This window comes from Jaculus jaculus, chromosome 2 (assembly GCF_020740685.1).
Source record: "Jaculus jaculus isolate mJacJac1 chromosome 2, mJacJac1.mat.Y.cur, whole genome shotgun sequence".
Taxonomy (NCBI): Eukaryota; Metazoa; Chordata; class Mammalia; order Rodentia; family Dipodidae; genus Jaculus; species Jaculus jaculus.
In genome coordinates, this window is record NC_059103.1 from 152490143 (window position 1) to 152511493 (window position 21351).

Genomic DNA, 21351 nt, shown 5'->3' on the forward strand with positions numbered 1-21351 from the left:
GATGCATGATTAGTGACACAGAGTTCACAAACAACACTCTTATCAGTTCACAGGGTAAACTAAGCATTATATACCTAGATTCTTCATCCAAGACAGCCCGATCAACAGCGCGTGCAGAGGACTCCACCCTTAGCATCTGTCCATCTTTGATTCCTGACACATGTAGGGATTCTTCAGATTCTAAAGACAATGATCTAAAAGCACGTTACAGCAGAAAGTCACTGTCATGAATTAAACAGGAATATCCTGACTGTTGTGAGTCCAGGTAGCGTTAGCAGCCCTCGGCTGTTAGGTTTAATGCAGTCACTTGGTTAATACACTGCAACCATAGGAGTCAGAGGAACAATCAGCACCTGGACTGATTCAGAGTCATTCTTTATAGGCATCAACATACACTGATGAGAAGGCAAATTAGAGCTGTTATGGTTAAAATTTAACAAGCCTACAAACCACAGGTCAGTTAAATACGTGAATAATGTGGTATATCTTCCCAACTTTCACCTGTCAAATGTTCAGCCACCTAAATGCAACCATGAGAAGATCATTTTCCCAGCTAACAAGAAGTAGGCCAGGAGCCTGGCTTTCTGGATGAGGTTCCTGCCTAGTAGGAGAACGTAGCGCCACTTAGCCCAGCCCCACGCGCACCTGACTCTGCTCTCCAGGGCGTCCACACGGAGCTGCTTCTCCCGGAGCAGCCTCTTCAGGGACTCTACCTCCTTCTGCTTTTCCAGCAGTTCTCTCTGTAAGTGATAGTTAGTCTCTTCCAAAGTCTCACAGAAAGCCTTTAAAGAGAATAAGCAGGCACAGAATAAATTTATTTACTGGTGCACTGTGTGTTTCGAAAACATCATTAAAGGATTAAAAACATAGATTATCAAAATAATATGTGTTAAAAAACCACAAATACTTTAATCTCTACACTCATCTTTTTGTCTTAGTCTTCATGCTACAGGTGCACTAGTAAATTCCTCTCTTAAGAATTACTACTGTAGCAAAGCAGAGACTAAAGTGGAATCTAAGTCCAAATATATCAATACACCAGAAAATCACATTAAAAACTGTCTCATTTGACTATATCTTAAAACTACTCAAAAGTTTCAATTTCTGAAAAAATGCAAATCATCAAATTAGATTCCTCCCAAACAAACAAACAAAAAAATCTAAATAAAGTTACAGTTATTTAAAAGAAGTAGAGTCAGTTATTAAAAAACTGGTAATAAACTAAAGGAAATATCAGAGTCAGGTTTTTCTTGCAGCCATACTCTGAGGAACACTGAAAGAATAAACAATTTTTAATTGTAGTTAACCAGTTCTGGAGAGAAGAAAAAGAGGGGGCATTCTTCAGCTTAGAAAACTGGAATAATTTTGGCAGCAGAGTCAATGAGGTATCTAACAAAAAGGAAATGGATACATTGAAAAATTCAAAATAAAATCATTACAATCTAATCAAAAATATGAAAAACATGATATTTTTTACTTTTGCAAATAATTATCATCTGAAAATTTAGGAATATAATTAACCACACCAAAATTAAAGAAAAAAATCCTGATATGATCATCTTTATGGATGCAAATGAAACCCTTAACATGCAGACTCAGACAGTGACACACATCCACATTACAGCAAGAGAGGGGCAGAAGATAGCTTTCTGAACCTAAGCAACCAAGAGAATAACAATATAAATCACATCTACCAGCTGGTTATAGCAGATGCCATGTCTAGAGGTGAAAAATAGAGTAATTTCTTTCAAGTTTGGAAGAAAAGACAATGATGCCCATTAGGATGGTCTCAATCTATCTCCCCCTAGCAAGAACAGTAGTATAGGAAATAAAGCTATTATGAATTAGAAAAGAAAAAATGTAAATGATAATATTGTGGGGATATGATTAGAAAGAGAATACAAATTAATAAGAAATTTCAGTAGAGATGTAAACCTTTTACATGCCAGATGCTAAGATTACAAGGCTATTGTGATGGCCATGGTGTAGTACCAGTAGAAGAATCAAGAGATGACTGCAGTGGTCCAGACAGAAACTGGCCTTGGTATCCATGACGTTGCAGAGCCTAGAACCAACTTCACAAGACCCTCATAATAGGAGGAAAAGACGATGACATCAAAATAAAAGAGAGATTTATGGAGAGAAGGAGGGGATATGATGGAGTGTGGATTTTGAAGGGCAAAGTGGGGGACGGGAGGGAATTATCATGATTCATTTTCTGTAAGAATGGATGCTGTCAATAAAAGAGAGAGAGAGATGACTGAACCTGAAGTGACTTCTGGCCACAAATAGTCATGACAGATGATGTATGGTATAGGAAAATTTTGAACTAGTAAGGAAGAAAGAAAATCTTAGTGTCTGGTCACACATAGAAAATCTCAGTCAATTAAAGGACCTGAATGTAAAACGCAGAAAAAAAAATACTATTAGAAAATAATTTAAGAGACTATTTTTGAGTCTTCTGAGTATAGGGAAACAAAAACCACAGGAAATATAACAGATGGGAACAGGATTTTTACTGAAGAGAAGTTCTGTGCAGTGTTAACCAGAAAATGGTTAAAAAAAAAGAAAAAGAAAAAAAAAAAGAAAATCATGCCAACAGGTATGATGGAGAGTGAAGTTTCAAAGGGGAAAGTGGGGGGAGGGAGGGAATTACCATGGAATATTGTCTATAATTATGGAAGTTGTCAATAAAAATAAATAAATAAAAGAAAATCAACCTAAAATTAAAAGGCTAGTGATAGTATGGGTTAATGATGTGAAGCAAGAGGAAACTATACAGTTGGTAAAAGTATAAACTGATATAACAAATTTTGGGAATAACGTAGTGAAGCTGAAGAAGAAAAACAGAGAATCACCAAATAATCCCACTACTAGGCATATCCATCTCAGTTCTTTGTTTCTTCCTCAATTAACACTGTTCTAGGCAGGGAGCAAGGCTACACTCTTAGAATAACGATCAGAAAAATATACTGCTGGAACCATGTAGCCCTACTAATGAGACTGCAAAATGGTTTGTATTCCCATGAAACAGCCAAACCATAACATTATGCAATGAATCAGAACGTGCTCAAACTACTCTTAGCAGACCTAGGAAATTTACTCGCAAAGGCTCTTAAAATCATTTTTCATTACTTACCACAACTGAGATGTGCTCTTCATTTGCCTTGCTGCTTTCCTCAGACTTAGGGACAAGAAATTTAAGTTCCTAACCTACAGATTACACTTTATATGAGGAATGGGGTTTTAAGTATTTACATTCATACTACTGTCCTTTAAATTTTTGAATATAATATTCATTTCTTTCTCTTTTGATTTTTTACATAGGGTCTTAGATATGCAACTCAGGCTGACATCAAACTCAAGATCCTCCAGCCTCTATCACCACATGATAGGATTACAGCTATGTGCCACCATACTTGGCTTTCATTATTAATTTCAATTATAAACTGTTACTGACAGTAAAACATTATTTATTCCAATTATCTCCACAGAAGCATAGCTTTGGATTTCCCCAGAAAAAGACAGAGGCCCTGGCACGTCCATTCTATGTCCTTCCCTCCCTCCCTCCATTTCTTTCTTTCTTTTTCTCTCTCTTTCAAATAAGATAAACATTTTTTAAAAGTCCAAAATGACTCTTTATTCTACTACTCCTCAAGTATAAAGTTACATTTATTCAAAGAGTACTAAATCCTAAACCCTTAATCCAGTAAACTGTGCCATTACCCTACTTCCCCCAGAACCTGTTAAAGTACACATTTCTACCCAGTGATGTACCGGTACTGAGAGAGGACTAAAGGTAGAGAACAGAACCTGGGTCCTTTGGCTTTGCAGGCAAGTGCCTTAACCGCTAAGTCATCTTTCCAGCTGTGGATTTTTTTTTTTTTTAAACAAGAAGCTGTTTAAGGAAGTCTGCAGACTAAACAGATAAAAGATCACTGTCAATTTTATTTTGAGAGAGGAGAGCTAGGACAGAATTTCTTTAATAAAATTTCTTGTCCAAATATACATTTATTTTCGAGAATGATTATAGTAGCTACATTCCATAGTTCCTTGTTGAATATATGAAGTGAATATAGCATTGGTGATTTATTTATAATAGTTACTCCAAAGTATGGATTATTTTAAACTTAGAAGACACTTGGTAATGAACTCATCAGTTTCCTTTAACAAAGAAATTAGCTTTCTAAACAAATGCTAAGTCAAAATAATAAAGTGAGCAAAAATTCAGGGACTATGTTTGGTCCCAAGGAGTTACTAAAGACCAGACCAAGCAGTATCCACAGCCAGTCTAGGGGCAGAGTTCAGAATCGAGGGCTGTGAAAATTCATCTCCTAAAATGTCCATTGTTCAACAAAACTAACTAAAGACACGAAAAGAAACAAGGAAACTCTAAGCATAAGCAAGGAAACACAGTATTCAATTGAAACTCTCTCTACTAAGCTTACCTCAAGCACTGGACACATCAGGTAATGCTTGTTAGAGGCATTAAAAATAAAATTAAAGGTATTTATCACCCCACAGCGAATGCCAATAATAACGACAATGACAAAATAAGCAAATGCAAATTCTGGAGTTGAAAAATTACTGAAATGAAAAATTAGCAGGTGCTCAAAAGTGACATGAAAGATAAATTCAAGAACTTGAAGACAGATCCAAAGAAATGGAGGGAGGAGAGAAATGATGGTACCAACACATGATGTACCCATTCAAAGTTGCTACTTAATAAGAAAAAAAAAAAAAAAAAGATCAAAAAATCAACCTAAAAATAACTGAACAATAATAACTAAAGAAAAATTAGCACTTTAGAGACATGTGGTACAACATGAAATGTGTAAGTGTTCAAATCACAGGAGTCAAGAGGGAGAAAAAGAGGAACTGAATACTGAAGAAATATTAGCTGAGAAACCCCCAAATCTGACGTACAGTATTAACCTTCCAAGTCAAAGAAGCTCAACTAAGGCCAAAGATTGACAAAATCAAAGAGACAAGCATGCTGATACATTGTGGCCAAATTGCTGAAAGTTAAAGACAGAGAGGACCTGCAAAGCACAGAAGGCAACGTGACTTGTCATGTATCTAGAAAGAGTGTGTAAAGTTAGCTTTTCATCAAACCAGTGGAGGCCAGAAGGTAGTGGAAGGACTCATTCACAGTGCAAGAGAAAAGCTGTCAGCAAGGCCATACAATCATAAAAGAAGACAGATAATATCCTTCTTATCAGTTTCTTTAATTTAAAGTTAAAACTTAAATTGTTCTACAACCAAACACTTCCCATCTCAGGGAACAATGAAAGAAAAAGGAAAATATGTCTATATACAATGTTTTATGAAAGTGTTCATACATTATTTATGATGGTAAAAAACTTTAACTGGGTAAATGTGATTTGGTATATGCATTAAAAAATGATAAGAAACTATAGAATGGAATACCTCAGAAACATGCTAAGTGTAAGAAAATAGATACAAAATTATACTGTAAACTGTGTATTACAAAAGATTATGTACATTGTATGTGAATTGTACATATACACTTCCACACATTATTGCAAGAACTTATGCACATAAAATATCCAGAAGAGGGGAATTTATAGAAACTGAAATCAGATTACTGACTGCCTTGGGCTAGGAGTAAAGACTGATTGTCAACTGGTTTGTAGATTTTTTTTTCTGAGGTAATTTTAAAGCTGGATTATTGTGTATAGCTCTATAAATTACTAAACTGTGTTTAAAATGGAATAAAAGTAGGAAACATGAAATTGTTAAAGATTTTACTTCAATAAATCTGTTTTTAAAACATTATGGCATTTTCACAAAGAGCATCTCAGTTTAACTAAGTAACACTGCAAACTCACCAGTTAAATATTTCATTTAAACACCGTTCAACATTTGAGGTTTTTGCACAAAATGCTAGCTAATCTATTACTGCCAAATCTATTTTGTTAATCTAGCTTACTGCTCAAGAAATAGGGTACTTTACTGCATCAATTATCGTAACTTGAGTAGCACCAAGTATGATCTGAATCAGTTTTAAATCTGGATGTTGTTACAGTAGGTTAGACTCCTTGGATACTTAGATAGAAGAAAGACTGGGTATACAATAATACTCTTAAATGCAGTGAAACTAAATTCCTATATCATTTTGTTTTTTGAAACACTAAAGATAAAATAAGCTAGATTTAATTTTGGACTTCTATTCATTTTATGACATGTATAATTTTTTTTTCATTAAACTAGGTCCATGTACTTCAGTGAAAGAAACCTTTGATTCAAGCATTAAAAGCTTTCTGTATAAAACTACCGTAGCCTGCACTGATATTATTTTGCTACTTGCTAGTCCATTCAAGAAATGTACTAATTGTGCTGGATTATTTGTTCTTCTTTTGTGTGACACAGAATGCAGCACTTACCCTGCTTTCTTCTAGGCTATCAAATGGACCTGGTGGATCATCCAGACAAAGGAATTCTCTCACTGCAAGGCTTTTCAAAGGTAAAAAAACCAATGAGCTGGCATACTAATACATTTTTAAAAGACAGCAGAAAGCAAAGGTACTTAATAGCTACACCCTGTGTTAAGTAAATGGTTTTAATCATAATACCAAAGTAAAAAAGTTGTTTATGTATCTTCATATAAGTAGCCAAATGAAATTATCAAACTATAAATGATACAAAGATTTCATTACTTCCTAAGATCTATTAACATTAAAAAAACATTTTCCCCAAACATATGAGAAAAAAATTCTGACCATCTAATTTCTGAATTATGAAAACTTTTATATAATGAAATAAATATTAGTCCTATGTTTATACTTTGCCCATATTATAATAGGTTACAAAGATAATCAAATTTCTTTTTTTTTAATATATTTTTATTTATTTGACAGAAAGAGGGAGAGAGAGAAAAAACAGAAATGGGCATGCCAGTGCCTCTAGCCACTGCAAATGAACCCCAGACATATTTGCCACCTTGTGCATGTGGCTTACGTGGGTCCTGGGGAATCGATCCTAGGTCCTTTGGCTTTGCAGGCAAGCACCTTAACCTCTAAGCCATTCCTCCAGACCTTAAATTTCTTCAGAATAAAAATATTCCTCCTCTTCCAAGAAACAGTGTGTTGAGGCTGAGACAACTACGTGTACATGTCAAAACATACACGCATAGCTCTTCTTATTTGAAAATGACAAGACGAAGGTCTAACTGTACCACATCAAGAAGCTGTTATCCTATGTTGAAGAGGGCATGGGGCTTTGGTGTTCAGACTGGGCTAGAGAGGTTTACAACTACAGAGTTATGTAATCATGAGGAGATAAAAGGGAGTTTTCATGTAATCTTTCAAAAAGAACAATGAATAGGAATTAATATAGATGTACAATTAAGAAAACACAAAAAGTCTAGAAGACAGAGCAAAGAAGCCCGTGGTGACCTGGTAGCTAGAAAAGTAAATTCTGGATTACTTCATGCTCTCTTTAAAATATTCAGCATAGGCAACCTGCAGCTGGCTGTGACTTTATAGCACGTTTTTTGGGGTTCATCATATTTCTTCTACTTCAACAGACCTTAGTTGGTAGAACAAGACAGTCAACACCCCCAAACTGAATTGTACAAGTATAGACAAACAAAGCCCTCCTAGGAATGGTGATATTTGAAATAACAAAGACATTCCATCGTGTGACTTTTTCCCTCAGAAGGGAAGCCCTTAAGCTCTGTCTGGGAATCACTGAATAGGGACCTAGTCATTAAGCCTGTTCTGACTGTTCACTGTGCTACAGCTCTGCTCAGATATTTGTTACACATTACAAGTGTTACTAGTGTCTCATCTAGAAATAAACGTCTGTATTAAATAATATATAGATTCAGTGCATTCTTTTTTTTTTTTTTTTTTTTCCGAGGTAGTGTCTCACTCTAGCCCAGGCTGAGCTGGAATTTACTCTGTAGTCTCAGGGTGGCCTTGAACTCACAGTGATTCACCTACCTCTGCCTCCTGGGTCCTGGGATTAAAGGCGTGCGCCACCATACCCGGCTTTTGTTTGTTTTTTTTGAGACAAGGTCATGGCTAGGTACTCCAGGATGGCCTTGAACTCACTATGTAGCCCAGGATGGCCTCAAACTTGTAGCAACTGTTTTTGCCTCAGCCCCAGAAATGCTAAATTACAAGCATGTGGGATTTCCCTGGCTGATAAATATATTTTTAAAAAGGCTTTATTCTTATTTTAAGTTGTTCACTGATATATTTAACATAGCCCCTAATCTATGCTATATTCTTATCTCTGTTTCTAGCTGACTAGGCCAATGGATAGGCAACATATCTTCAGGAAAGAAATTTATTAAGAGAAATCTGGAACTATCATGAATTAAAAAACAGAGTGTGCATCATTCTGTCCACTTCCCCCAGCAGAGTTCCTGCTAGCTGGAATGGGGCACCTTGTTTAAAATTGAGATCAGCTGTTGACTTCCACTCCTGGAGGAGTCCAGTCGGCATCCTTCAGTGTTGCCTTCATTTCCAAATCAAATCTGCACTTTAACCTGAAATATTTCTTTGATTCCCTTTAAGAAGTTTGCTTTAAACAATTCCAAATGTATATATCAACTATACTCCATCTAGTACACTTTACCCATATATTTGCAGTTACTTTTTCCTTTTATACGTATTTACTAATGCTAATGCTTCACTAGTTTTTGAAAGACTGAAACTTAATAGCTAAATGTACTTTTTACTTGTTTGTACTTTAAAAGAAAAAGAAAACCATAAATTAGTGTCCATAACTCACAAAAAGTTCAATTTAAAAAACCAAGAGAAGAGCCTAGCATGGGAGCACATGCCTGCATTTGAAATGGAGGACTCTAAAGGTCAAGGCCAGTCTGGGCTACACGGTTAACACCTTTCCACTAAAAAAGACAGAAACAAATAGTAATATGACATCTGTCAAAATAAAATTTGGTACAGAAGTCACTGCATAAGAATATTAGTAGAATTTCAGAAACAGTAGATCAGTGAATACTTCTCTTCAGTATTTATCAGTTGAAAATAAAAAAAAAAAAAACCAATGGTATCAAATACCACCTTGAGGAAGAACAGTTGAGGGCCAAGGCTAGTGACAAGAAACAGTCACAGCCTATGTGATGAGCACGTGAAGGTGAGCTTACTGCAGAACCTTTCCCCCAGATATTTTTAACCCACAAGTAGTTCCCATAGCCAATTTTATCCCTTCTATTCCAGAGTATTTCAAAATTTCATGTATGGCTCTTCTAGGAAGATGGAAAGGAGCTAAGCTCTTGGAGACGGCATCAAGAATCTGCCTCAGCTCAAGTCACCTTTTTCCTTTGTGTGTCTGTGGGTGCACATGTTCTGAAGCACAGGTGGAGGTCAGAGGATGACTCTGAGGTATCTGTCCTCCACCTTCCTTGAGACAGGGTCTCTTGCTGCTGCAAACAAAGATCAAGCTCGCTGCCCAGGAGCTCTGGAACTCCTGGCCCTGCCTCTGTTGTCACAGGCACTTTGGGATCACAGATGCAGGCACCACTCTGCATGTGGCTGTCGGAGAATTGAACCTTTCAGCACTAAGCATCTTCCCCCTTCATGTGAACATTTTCTTGTTTGACACTCTAACTGGCAGCTTTTATCCTGTGGCAGCTTTCCTACTCCATCTGGCTCTATTTATTCTTCATAGCGTATCTATTCATGAAACCTTTTCTGGCTCTTTCCCCTTTCTCTACCCTCTGCTAGCTTTGCTGTTCTATGTATTACTATAATGCCTTGAAGCTCCTTTTCATGGCACCTATTATGATTTAGCCTGAAAACTAAAAACTTTATAAATATAAAAAAATTGGGAATAGGATATGAAATACTTTTGAAAACAGAAAGTAGTAAAATACTGCTATGCTGATAATGACTGCAAAGCAGCAGAAGTCCGCATACACCAATAGCTGCAATTTCACTATGGCAGACTGTGCAAAGTAACTCTTTACACACCTTTCACTTTGACACTGAGATCCATGCTGCTCCTAACATATGATCTGGACAGTTTTGCATTTACACTGATGTGGAAACCTTCTTCACTTTCTCTCTGATGGTCCAAATAAAATGAATTCTCTGCAGTTTAGCTCTAATTGTCATTCAGTCTAAAGTCTTGTCCTTTTCTCCTCTAAAAGGAATATAATGCAAGGGAGATAGTTCGTTGGATAAAGTGTTTGCTGCACAACTCTAAATTCAGATCTCCACACATTATGTAGAAGACAGAAGTTGGAGGGTTTCTGAAATCATAGTGTGTCTACAGTGAGAACAGAGGTGAAGACAGAGAATTAATTTCTTAGAAAGTCATGGGCCAGTTATCCTGGCGAACAGAGTAGTGAATAATGAGACCCTGCCTCAAATGAGGTGGGAGGGGAGGACCAACTCAAAAGTTGTCTTCTGTTTGCCACATGCACACCATGGCATGCACACATGCATGTGCTAACATACCAAATAAAAATGAGAAAAAAGGCAAAGGGTTGGAGAGATGGATCAGTGGTTAAGGGCAATTCCTGTGCAAGCATGCAGACCTCAGGAAGCCTAAGACTACTCAAGTTCTATCCTGAGGACCCACATAAACAGCTGAGCATGGTCGTGCATGTCTATAGCCCCAGTCTCGTAGGGAAGCAGAGACCTGAGAAGCTACGCTTAAGAGAAACCAAGGTCTGGGATCAGTAAGACTCTGGATCAAGTAAGAATGGGTAAAGAGTGATGGAAGAGGAGATGCTACATTCTGCTGGGGCCACTGCAGGCAAACACACATTCAAGTGCATGTGGTGCGGCATGGGTACACACGCAGGTATGCAAAAACATGAAAAAGAATTGAAATTTTTACAAAAAGGATCAGCATCTAATTCATCTTGGTGGATTCACAACTTTTATGTAGTAAAGCATAATAAAGATTTGTTGAACAGAACTTTGAATAATCCTTTCTTATTAGTTCTTATTTTCTTCCACTTTCACCTTGTTACAGTTAGAGGACTGTAACATTTAAAGCTTGCAGTGGTACAATAGGAATTAAGCAGTACAATGTGAATTAAGAATCAACTGTGTTGTAAGGTACAAAGGGTATCAAAAAGGAAAGCGAAAGAACAATTCATATTAATATAGAAATGATTATTTGGTCACAAAATGATACTAATTTTGGGTTCTTCCAGACAGATCTCACTATACAGCCCAGGCTGGCATGGAAATTAATATTATCTTGTCTCTGCTTCAGTCTCCCGATTGCTGGGATTACAGCACTCAACCCTCTGTTAGCTTGCACACCATGTGTTTTCTCTATTTATGTCATTTTCAAATACATGTTTTTGTTGATTCACATCAGCCTCCTCCCCCTTCCTCCTCTTCTTCCTTTTGCCCTCCCCTTTCTATTTTCTCTCTTCTGTTTATGTCACAAGTATCCTTTTATCCATACCTCCCCCTCTTCAAGCTTATCACTTCATATTTGCTTTTGGTTGCAGTTCTGCAGTTCTACACTAATAGGTTATATATATATATTTGCTGCCCCACACATATTATAAACTAAGACCCTCATATCAGACATAACTTGTGGTTTTTGTACTTCCTGAGTTTGAGTCACTTTATATGATTTTTTCCCAGATCCATTTTTCTACAAAATTTCATTCCCATTTCCATACAGATGAGAATAATTCTGGTGCTTTCATTATCCAGTCATCTGTTGCTGGGTATCTAAGTTATTTACAACTCATAGTTATTGTAAATAAAGCTGCAATAAACATGGAAGCACAGGTATCTGTGTAGTAGAGTGCAGAATTCTTAGGGTATATGCCTAGGAGTTATATGACTAGATCACATAGGAGCTCTAGCTTGAATTTGTTGAGAAATCTCCATACCTATTTCCATAATGGCTGCACTATTTTGCACTCTCTCCAAAAGTGCATGAGAGTTCCTCTCTCTAGACATCCTCACCAGCATCTGTGGTCTGTTTGCTTGGTGCTATCCTTTCTGACTGGGTTAAGATGGCATCTCAGAGTTGTTTGGATATGTACTTCCCTCATAGCTAGGGAGTCTGAACATGTTAAATCCTTGTTAGCATTTGTGTTTGTTCTTTTGTGAACTATCTACTTAGGTCATTAGTCCACTTGATGATTGGCAATTTAATATTTTTTGTTTGTCTATTTGTTTTGTTTTTCGAGGTAGGATTAATTCCAGGCTGACTTGGAATTAACTATGCAGTTACACAGTTAATAACAATGTAGTCTCAGGGTGGCCTCAAACTCAAAGAGATCCTCCTACCTTCCTGCCTCCTGAATGCTGGGATTAAAGGCATGCGCCACCACACCTGGTTTCAACTTAATGTTTTTATGTTTAACTTTTGTAGCTCTTCCACACCAACATTTTTATATAGGGATTTAAAAAATATATTTTATTTTTATTTATTTGAGAGCGAGAGGGGAGGGAGGAGGCAGATAGAATGGGTATGCCAGGGCCTCCAGCTGCTGCAAACAAACTCCAGATGTATGTGTCACCTTGTGCATTTGGCTTACATGGGTCCTGGGGAATTGAACCTGGGTCCTTTGCCTTTGCAGGCAAGTACCTTAACTGTTAAGCCATCTCTCCATCCCCTATAAGGATTTTAAAAAAAAATTATTTTTATTTATTTATTTGAGAGTGACAGACAGGAGAGAGAAAGTGGCAGAGATGGGGGGGGGTTGTGCTAGGGCTTCCAGCCACTGCAAATGAACTCCAGATATGTGCACCCCCTTGTGCATTTGGCTAATATGGGTCCTGAGGTATCATACCTCGAACTGGGGTCCTTAGGCTTCACAGGCAAGTGCCTAACCGCTAAGCCATCTCTCTAGCCTTCCTATAGGGATTCTTTTAAAGTGTAGCTTTAATGTCCATAAACCAGTATGGAAAATTTTTTCCTTTAGATGGGTTTCCTCTGTTCCTTTTAAGTGATTTAAAAAATGAATAATCTACTTTCCTAGTTTTTAAAATACACTAAAGTTTTTGTCCCACAAATTATCTTATTAACCAGCTACTGCGAATTTAGGCAGAAGGGAGCATTAAAACACTGAGGAAATATAGTGGTTAAAAAAAAAAAAACAGGAATTATGGATGAACGGTACAGAAAGGTGAGGAGATGCTATCTAACAACAGAGAAGAAAACACTATGCGAGTGGTAATGAACAGACTTTTAACTTGTAGACAGCTATTTGGTGGCCTCAGACTGTTCAATCTCTTCTAATGCTCGTTTCTCGCTCAGATCTATCTTCCCCCTCGTCTCAACTTCACCTTCTAGGTGCTCAATAATTCCTAGTTTTGATATTGCTTGTCACTGCCAGCAGCCCTGAGCCTCCCTTTCATGCAGTTCCTGCTGCTTTTACTAGCAGCAATTTATAAACTTCCTATATTATTCAAACAGAAGCCTGGCTTCTCTAAATGAATTTTAAGACCAGAAAGTTACAGGGCAAATATTAAGACTGATGAATAATCCTTCTTTCCTTTTCCTTTCTGCTGAATTATAACTTATTAAGACACCTCTTAAATTGTGATACAATGTGCAGTCTACCACCGAAGTACTCTGTTTTCAATCAGCTTCAGTTATGTTGCTGGATTCCCTAAATGTCCCATGACACGTGACAAAAGTAGGTAGGCCTATAAGTGTGAGGCACACTAGGGTTTATACTTGTGTGTGTGAACATGTATATGTGTACACAGGTGTGCATGTGGAATAAGTGCATCTGCTATCATTGCTTAGGCTCTGACCACCTTTTTAGTGAGACAGTGCCACTCACCTGGCCTGGAACCTTCCTCACTCTACCTCTCCACTGCTGGGTTTATAAATTTATGGCCCCATGCCCAGCTCTTTTCAAGGGTGGGTTCTATGGATCAAACTAAAGTGCTCAAGCTTCCTGGGCAAGTACATTACTAAATGAGCCATCTGTCCAGTATGCAAACGAGTTATTTTTCACATAAAACTCTTAGCATTTTTAATATTCTTTAATAGTCTAAGATTGTGAAACGAAATCTTTCCCCAAGTTGCAGGTGAAGAAACGTTTACCTATGTATGATCTTAGGTGTGCACTTTCGGAATTGGCAATGCTCTTAACAATGTCTATTCTTTTCACTTGTGCTGGGTTCAAACCCAAAACCCTATGCATGGAAGGAACATGCTCTACCACTGTGCTATATCCCTACGCCCTCCCTCTTATTAGCTCTCCCACTACCTCCCCTCAGCAGTTTTTTAAAAAATAATTATTTATTTGAGAGAGAGTAAGAGGCAGAGAGAGAAAGAGAGACAGCAAGATAGCATGAGTGTGTGCCAGGGCCTCCAGCCACTGCAAATGAACTCCAGATGTGTGTGCCTCCTGTGCATCTGGCTTACGTGGGTCCTGGGAATAGAACTGGGATCCTTTGGCTTTGCAGGCAAATGCCTTAACCGCTAAGCCATCTATCTCTCCAGCCGTCCCCCTCCCCCCAGCAGTTTTAAGATACAAATTTTTGGTATTTTTTAAGATATCTGAGGGACTTGTCAAGGATATAACCCCACATATGAATATAGAATAGAGATGGGTTCTAGCTTGTGGTTCCTCAGTAAGGGGGGAATCTTGAGAACTGACGTATGAAAAGTACACATATGGTATGTAGACCTTATACATAATTAAAGGTGGTATACATAAAAACAGACCGCGGGCTGGAGAGATGGCTTAACGGTTAAGTGCTTGCCTATGAAGCCTAAGGATCCTGGTTTGAGGCTCGGTTCCCCAGGTCCCACGTTAGCCAGATACACAAGGGGTCACATGCGTCTGGAGTTCGTCTGCAGTGGCTGGAGGTCTTGGAGTGCCCATTATTTCTCTCTCTATATCTGCCTCTTTATCTCTGTCTGTAGCTCTCAAATAAATAAATTAAAAAAAAAACAGACTGAGAAAAAGGCAAGAAAAGTGAGATGGTGGTTTTTGTTTTCCATCTTCATAAAAAACTGCAAAAAACACTTACACACATACAGTGTGCTACTACTGTGCTGTAGATGCTCTCTATGCTTTTTCAGGATTTTCACTTTACTATATGAATTACCCTAAGTCCATAACTTATATTTTATTACTTTGGAGAGATAAAACAAATACTAGCTTCAAAATCATTTAATGTAACATGAACCAAAAATCTGTCTAATATGTGAGCTCTTAGTCTAAATGATGGCTGACATGTGGATATGAAGATGAAGTTAACAGTGGGTAGTCTGAGAACATGAAGGCTGAATTTTTCACTTTGCTCACTTTTGCAAAGCTGTAACAACAGCAGAAAGTCACATAAAACCCTTAATTGAATAAAAGCCAGAAAAATCCTATGTAGAGCTTTATTAGAGAAGTGATTATATTCCCACTCTCTATTACGTGCTTAGACAACTGTGATCATAGATTCATTCTTTAGTTTAAAGTCAGTTGTTGGAGTGATTATATAGTTTCTGATTTCAATTTGTTACATACCAGTTAGCAATGTCCTTGTGAGCTACTAAATTCTGAAGAAATGCTTGTAATCCCAGTTGTCTATCTTCTAAAAAGTCTGCATTGTAATTATCTTTAAACCAGCGTTTTGGAGGAAGTGCCAATCGAAAGCCTGGAAACATCTCCTTTAACTGCAAAAAAAAAAAAAAAAAAAAAAAAAAAAAAAGAGAAGAAATAAGTTTAACTCAATTATATCAATTGTATGGAATCTGTCCTGTTGACCATGAGAAATTATTCATGAAATAAGCTTAAAATAATTAAATTCAGCTAAGCCTTTTATGTGTTTATTTTCTGATTTCAGCAGTCCTGTCTTTACACAGAGTTCTAGTTGTTCCACATCCTTGTCTAACTCTGGCATGGTCCATTGTCTTAATGTCAGTCATTCTTGTGAGCATGGTAAATGTGGAAATTTGCATTTCTCCAATGGCAAACCATGTTGAGTATCTTATAATCTGCTTATCTTCTAAGGTGACTTATTAACATCTTTAGATCACCCTATTTTAAAAATCAGGACTGCCTTTTTAAGAGTTCATTACAGAGTTCACACACAAGTCCTCTGTCAGGTATATGTTTACAAACAGTTTTTCCCAGACTACTCACTGCATTTTACCCTATCAGAGCAGATTTTTTAAAACTTTAATGTTCCTACTTTATCTTCTCTTATCCTGCTACAGTTTTTTTAAAGTTTATGTCATAAGAAATTCTGTTCACCCTTAATTAAAAAGCTTTTCTTCCTATACTTCTTAAAATAGTTTTTTAAAAATATATTTTGATTTATGATCCATTTTACACATTTGGCTTAAATTTTACTTTTTAAAAAAAATACATGTTTTATTTTTATTTGGAAGAAAGGAAAAAAAAAATGGGCACACCAGGACCTCTAGCCACTGCAGACAAACTCCAAATGCATGTGCCCCCTTTGTGCATCTGGTTAACATGGGTCCTGGAGAATTGAACCTGGATCCTTTGCCATTGCAGGCAAACACTTTAACTGCTAAGCCCTCCCTCCAGCCCAAATTTTAATTTTAAAAAATACTTATTAATGTGTGTGTGTGTGTGTATGCTGTTCTTGCCACTGCAAACAAATACCAATCTGGCTTTATTTGGATGGCTGGGAAATTGAACCCAGGCCATCAGGTTTTGCAAACAAGGTAAAGACCTGTGGAACCATCTCCTCAGCTCTGCAAATTTTACTTTCTTAGGGCATATTTCAAAACTAGGTTAAGAATCCCTTAATATTTAGTTCAAATTACATAATTATTACCTCAAAACTTACTAGCAAGAAACAAGTATTGAGTGCATGGATTCCATGGGCCAGTGTTTCCTATCAGGTATAGTGAGGATGATTTATCTCAGTTCTATAATAAACTGGGCCCACAGTTGCTTCCAACTGTGAAGATCTGAAGGCTGTGATCTAGAATGGTCTGAGGTTCACTCACAACTATGGGTAGACTAGGCTGGGTGTTGACAGAAACTCTGCTATGGCTACGAGTCACAAGCCTTACACTGGCGTCTCTCCAGCTATTTTGCTTGGACGTTCTCATCACATCCAGATGGGCTTCAAAAGTGAGCTCCTAAGAGATAAAGCCAGGATGCAACTGTATCTTTTTACAATCTAACCTTGAAAGCTATATAGCACCATTTCCATAGTTTTTTATTGGTTCACCTCATCACAAGCTTATCAAGGTATAAGTTGAAGGGAAACAGATTCTCTCTGGATGGGCAGGGAAAGACTCCAGAAGAACACATGGATGAAAGACACTGCTATCAACTTTTAGATAATACATTCTGCTATACATATGCTATGCATATGACACTTTTTAAAAATTTTAATTCTCCTATTAGGACTGTGGTTCCAAACTGTTGCTGAATAGTGGAATCACTCAAGAAGTTTTAAAAGACATGCTCTACTTTTGATAGATTAGAGTGTAATGCATTGGAGTGTGACTGAGGAACTTTAACAAAGCTGTCCAAGGAAATTAAAAGTAAAGCTGAGGCTGGATAGATGGCTTAGTAGTTAAGCGCTTGCCTGTGAAGCCTAAGGATCCCGGGTTGAGGCTCGATTCCTCAGGACCCACGTTAGCCAGATGCACAGGGGGCACATGTGTCTGGAGTTCGTTTGCAGTGGCTGGAGGCCCTGGCATGCCCATTCTCTCTCTCTCTCTGTTGCTCTCAAATAAATAAAAATTAAAAAAAAAATATTTAAAAAAATAGAGCTGAATTAAGGCTGAGAAATAGTCTACTACACTGTAGTTATTATACTCAGATTCTGTACCCTTAATATCTCTCACAGTGTCAGCTGACTCAACAATATATGTTCAATAAATAGATGAATAAATTCAACCCAGTTACATTCACATTTCTTTTCTTTATGTTTGTGATACTGTGAAATTGCATTTAGGGCTTCCCACATAGCAGGTACTCCACCACTGAACAACATCCTTAGCCCTTTTTATTTGGAGACAATGTCTCACTAAATTGCCTGTGCTGGCCTTAAACTCACATACTCTATAGCTCAGGCAGGCCTTCCTTGAATATACAATTTCGTCCTCAGTCTCCTGAGTAGCTGGGATGAGGCATAGATAATTAAGCCCAACTTTATAATGACAATTCTGTATTTTAAAACAAAACTACATAGAATAGCTAGAAAAACAAGAATTCAAAGGGAAAATGCACAGGCCAAATTATAATAAAGATATAAAATATGACATTCTTATATTTCTATAAGTAAAGACAAAACAAAAATTAGAAAGTAAATTGTATAAGTGAAATTTTCATTTGATTATAAGATGAAAACAGCTATATTTGGCTTTGAAGCTTTGTATTTTAATATGTCTGTGGTGAAAATCAAGTGGTAAGGAGGCCAATAAAAAGTCCACATTTTAAGCTTTACAATTTAAATTTCATGTATACCTAGTTTATTTCTTTTTTTCCCCCACTCAATAATTATCCATGGAGGGCTAGAGATGGTTAGGGCATTTTTGCCTGTGAAGACAAAGGACCCAGGTTTGGTTTCCCAGGACCCACATAAGCCAGATGCACAAGGGGCACATACATCTGGAGTTCGTTTGCAGTAGCTACAGGCCCTGGCATGCCCACTCTCTGATTTCTCTCCCTTACAAATAAGTAAATAAATAAAATTTTAAAATATCCATGGAAAAAGAGAGTTGTCACAAAATTCAGCAATAAAAGAAAAAGGAAGACTTGGGATAGAACCAAACAGATACTTTAGAATGGCGAGGTAAGAGTTCTCAAAGACAGTGACTGCAGTCCCAGGATGCCACTTTTGAAGCATACGTGGAGGGCCAACATAGGACAAAGCCATGACTCAGAAATCTGACATGTTGAACACGCCAACTGAAATTCTTAATGTGAAGACTAAAATGTCAGAATGATTTCTAAGGCCTAGTCTATTACTACTAAAGTTAAGTACTCAACTTAGCATACAAGGAAATAGTCAAGAGATTTAAATTAAATTCTTATTAATGTCTTCTTCAAAATATTTGAATTAGTTAAACATCCATCTGCACAAGAAAAGAAACATTTTAACAGTAAAAGTCAGTCTACAGAGATAAAGAGAAACATTTAAAGCACATGACTTCTGAAGGGAAAGTAGTAAACTGGGTAGAAGTTGTGGCGTGTGCCTCTAATCCCAGCACATGGGAGGCTGAGGCAGCAGGACTGTGAGCATGAGGCAGCCATAACACAGTTCTTGCTCCTAAAAAGATAGAACAGGAAGGCTAGTGAGATGGCTCCACAGTTGAGGGGCCTGACTTGCAAAACCTGCTGGTCTGGGTTTGATTCCCTCGTACCCGTGTAAAGCCAGATGCACAAAGCACAATGACAAAAGGCCCATTCCCTCACACTATCTTTGCATGCAAATAAAAATATTCAAAACAAAACAAGAAAAATAAACTGTAAAGGACTGAGTAACTAAAAACTGAAAGTGAAATCAGTCTGAGTGAAAAACAACCTCATAAAAAGTCAGAATTCCTTTATCATTATGAGTCATTTTGGTTTCCCTATAATCACTGTAAAAAATTCAAAAGAATTATAAAATTATAAGTTTTTAAATTAATCAGTGTGATATATGAAATACAACAAAAGTAGTTAGGGCTGAAGAGATGGCTTTGGGTTGGGGAGATGGTTTAGCGGTTAAGGTGCTTGCCTGCGAAGCCAAAGAGTCCAGGTTCGAGTCCCCAGGACCCATGTTAGCCACATGTACAGGGTGGCACACGCAACTGGAGTTCATTTGCAGTGGCTGGAGGACCTGGCATGCCCATTCTCTATCTGCTTGCCTTTCTTTCTCAAATAAATGTAAAATAAGAAAAGCAGCTAAATTCACGTAAATGGTACAAAATTTTGTCATAAAACCTGAGCATCTCTTATCCAAAAAACTTTAGACCAGAACTGTTTTGGATTTTCAGGTATCTTTTAAAATTTTGTATCTATACATGATCTTGGGAACAATGCACAAGCTTAAAGAGAAAATTCATTTCTCTCTTATACCTGTCCAAACACAGCCTGCAGTTAACTTTATGCACTATTTTTTTGTGTGCTGTCATTTTGACTGTAAGCTGTCATGTGAGATCAGGTGTGGAATTCTTCAACTGTGGTTTGGATTTCAAAGGTTTTGATTAGGGGTATTTAAACTAGACTATAAAAAAAAGCATCTTAAACTCCCTAATAAAAGATAAAATAGTTTCACATTCTGTATTTTGCCTTTCTATTTAATCAGGTTTTCAAAGCAACAAAACCTTTTTGACAACCAGATAGTTTCAAATACATAAATGGAGCTTCTTAGCATCAACCATAATGAGAATATTTGAACTTGTAGTCACAGGAAAAGCGGAATGGGAGCATGGCAGACAAGAGAGGACAGGACTAGAAAAGCTTTTCTGCTAAACTTACCTGTTAAAATGGGGAACAATCTGTGGACATTCTATAATTGCTTTACTTGCCCTCTTAAAAGAATCATACTTCATTTGTTTCTTTTAGAAAAGTGATCTTTCATCACCTCCCACTGGCCTTGTCTGACTGCTGTTAAACGCTGTAAGCAGTTCTACTCTTCCTTGTCTATTACATGTGAACTGCAACTGACTTAATTCCTCAGCTTGAGAAACAGGCCAGTTTTAATTTGCAACTATTGAAGCCAAAGAAGAAAACAAACAAAACCACCAAAAGCATTAAGTATCCTTCAAGCAATCTTTCTGTGTACATAACGCATATATAATATTCATCCTAAAAGTGGGATTTTTATGTCAAAAATATATACTCTTTATGGTGTCCTCTAGGAAGATTTGCAGTTCCCACACTGGGATCATTTAAGTCTCCAACTCTGACAGGTAAAAATGATTTTCTCTGGAATGTTTTTAACAGTAAATCTCAGGCTTAATGGTCATTTATATTTCTTCTATGAATTATTCTGCTCATATCATTTATGATTTTTTTGGCCCCTAATATGCTAATAAAATTTTATTGTTTTATTTTGTTAATACATTAAGTTCTGGTACCTTGGCTCCTATGTGAAGATATGGGCAGAACCCTAGTGGCTGTCTCTCTGCCTCTGTTGTTACTTCTGTGGTTTTGTAATGTTATATAGCACAAGGGATTTTGCAGCTGTAATTAAGATTACTAATCAGTTACCCTTAAGATAGCAAAACTAATTGGGTGACCCTAATTTTATCATATGAGTGCTTAGGAATGTTTATGGCAGAAAAAAACCTGAGAACAAGCTGGCCCACAGCTGCAGCTCAGAAGGTAGAGGGGCCCATGCAAGGAAGAGAGCACCCTCTCCGGGAGCTAGAAACGATCTCTGGCTGACAACCAGAGAGGACAAACAGGAACCTTGCTCCTACAAGTTCAAGAAACAGAAC

The 21351-nt window shown here is 37.2% G+C and overlaps 1 protein-coding gene across 2 annotated transcripts in view; it reads right to left on the reverse strand.

Moving 5' to 3' along the window:
• The window catches only part of Snx16 (sorting nexin 16), a 42233-nt gene that overhangs the window by 2741 nt on the left and 18141 nt on the right, over positions 1-21351 (reverse strand). For both annotated transcript variants that reach the window (XM_004656903.2, XM_004656902.2), the window contains 4 exons: positions 15458-15606; positions 6408-6477; positions 646-782; positions 75-194 (listed from right to left, as the gene is read on the reverse strand). In XM_004656903.2, coding sequence (XP_004656960.1) covers positions 75-194; positions 646-782; positions 6408-6477; positions 15458-15606 — 476 coding nt within the window. The remainder of the gene's footprint in view (positions 1-74; positions 195-645; positions 783-6407; positions 6478-15457; positions 15607-21351) is intronic.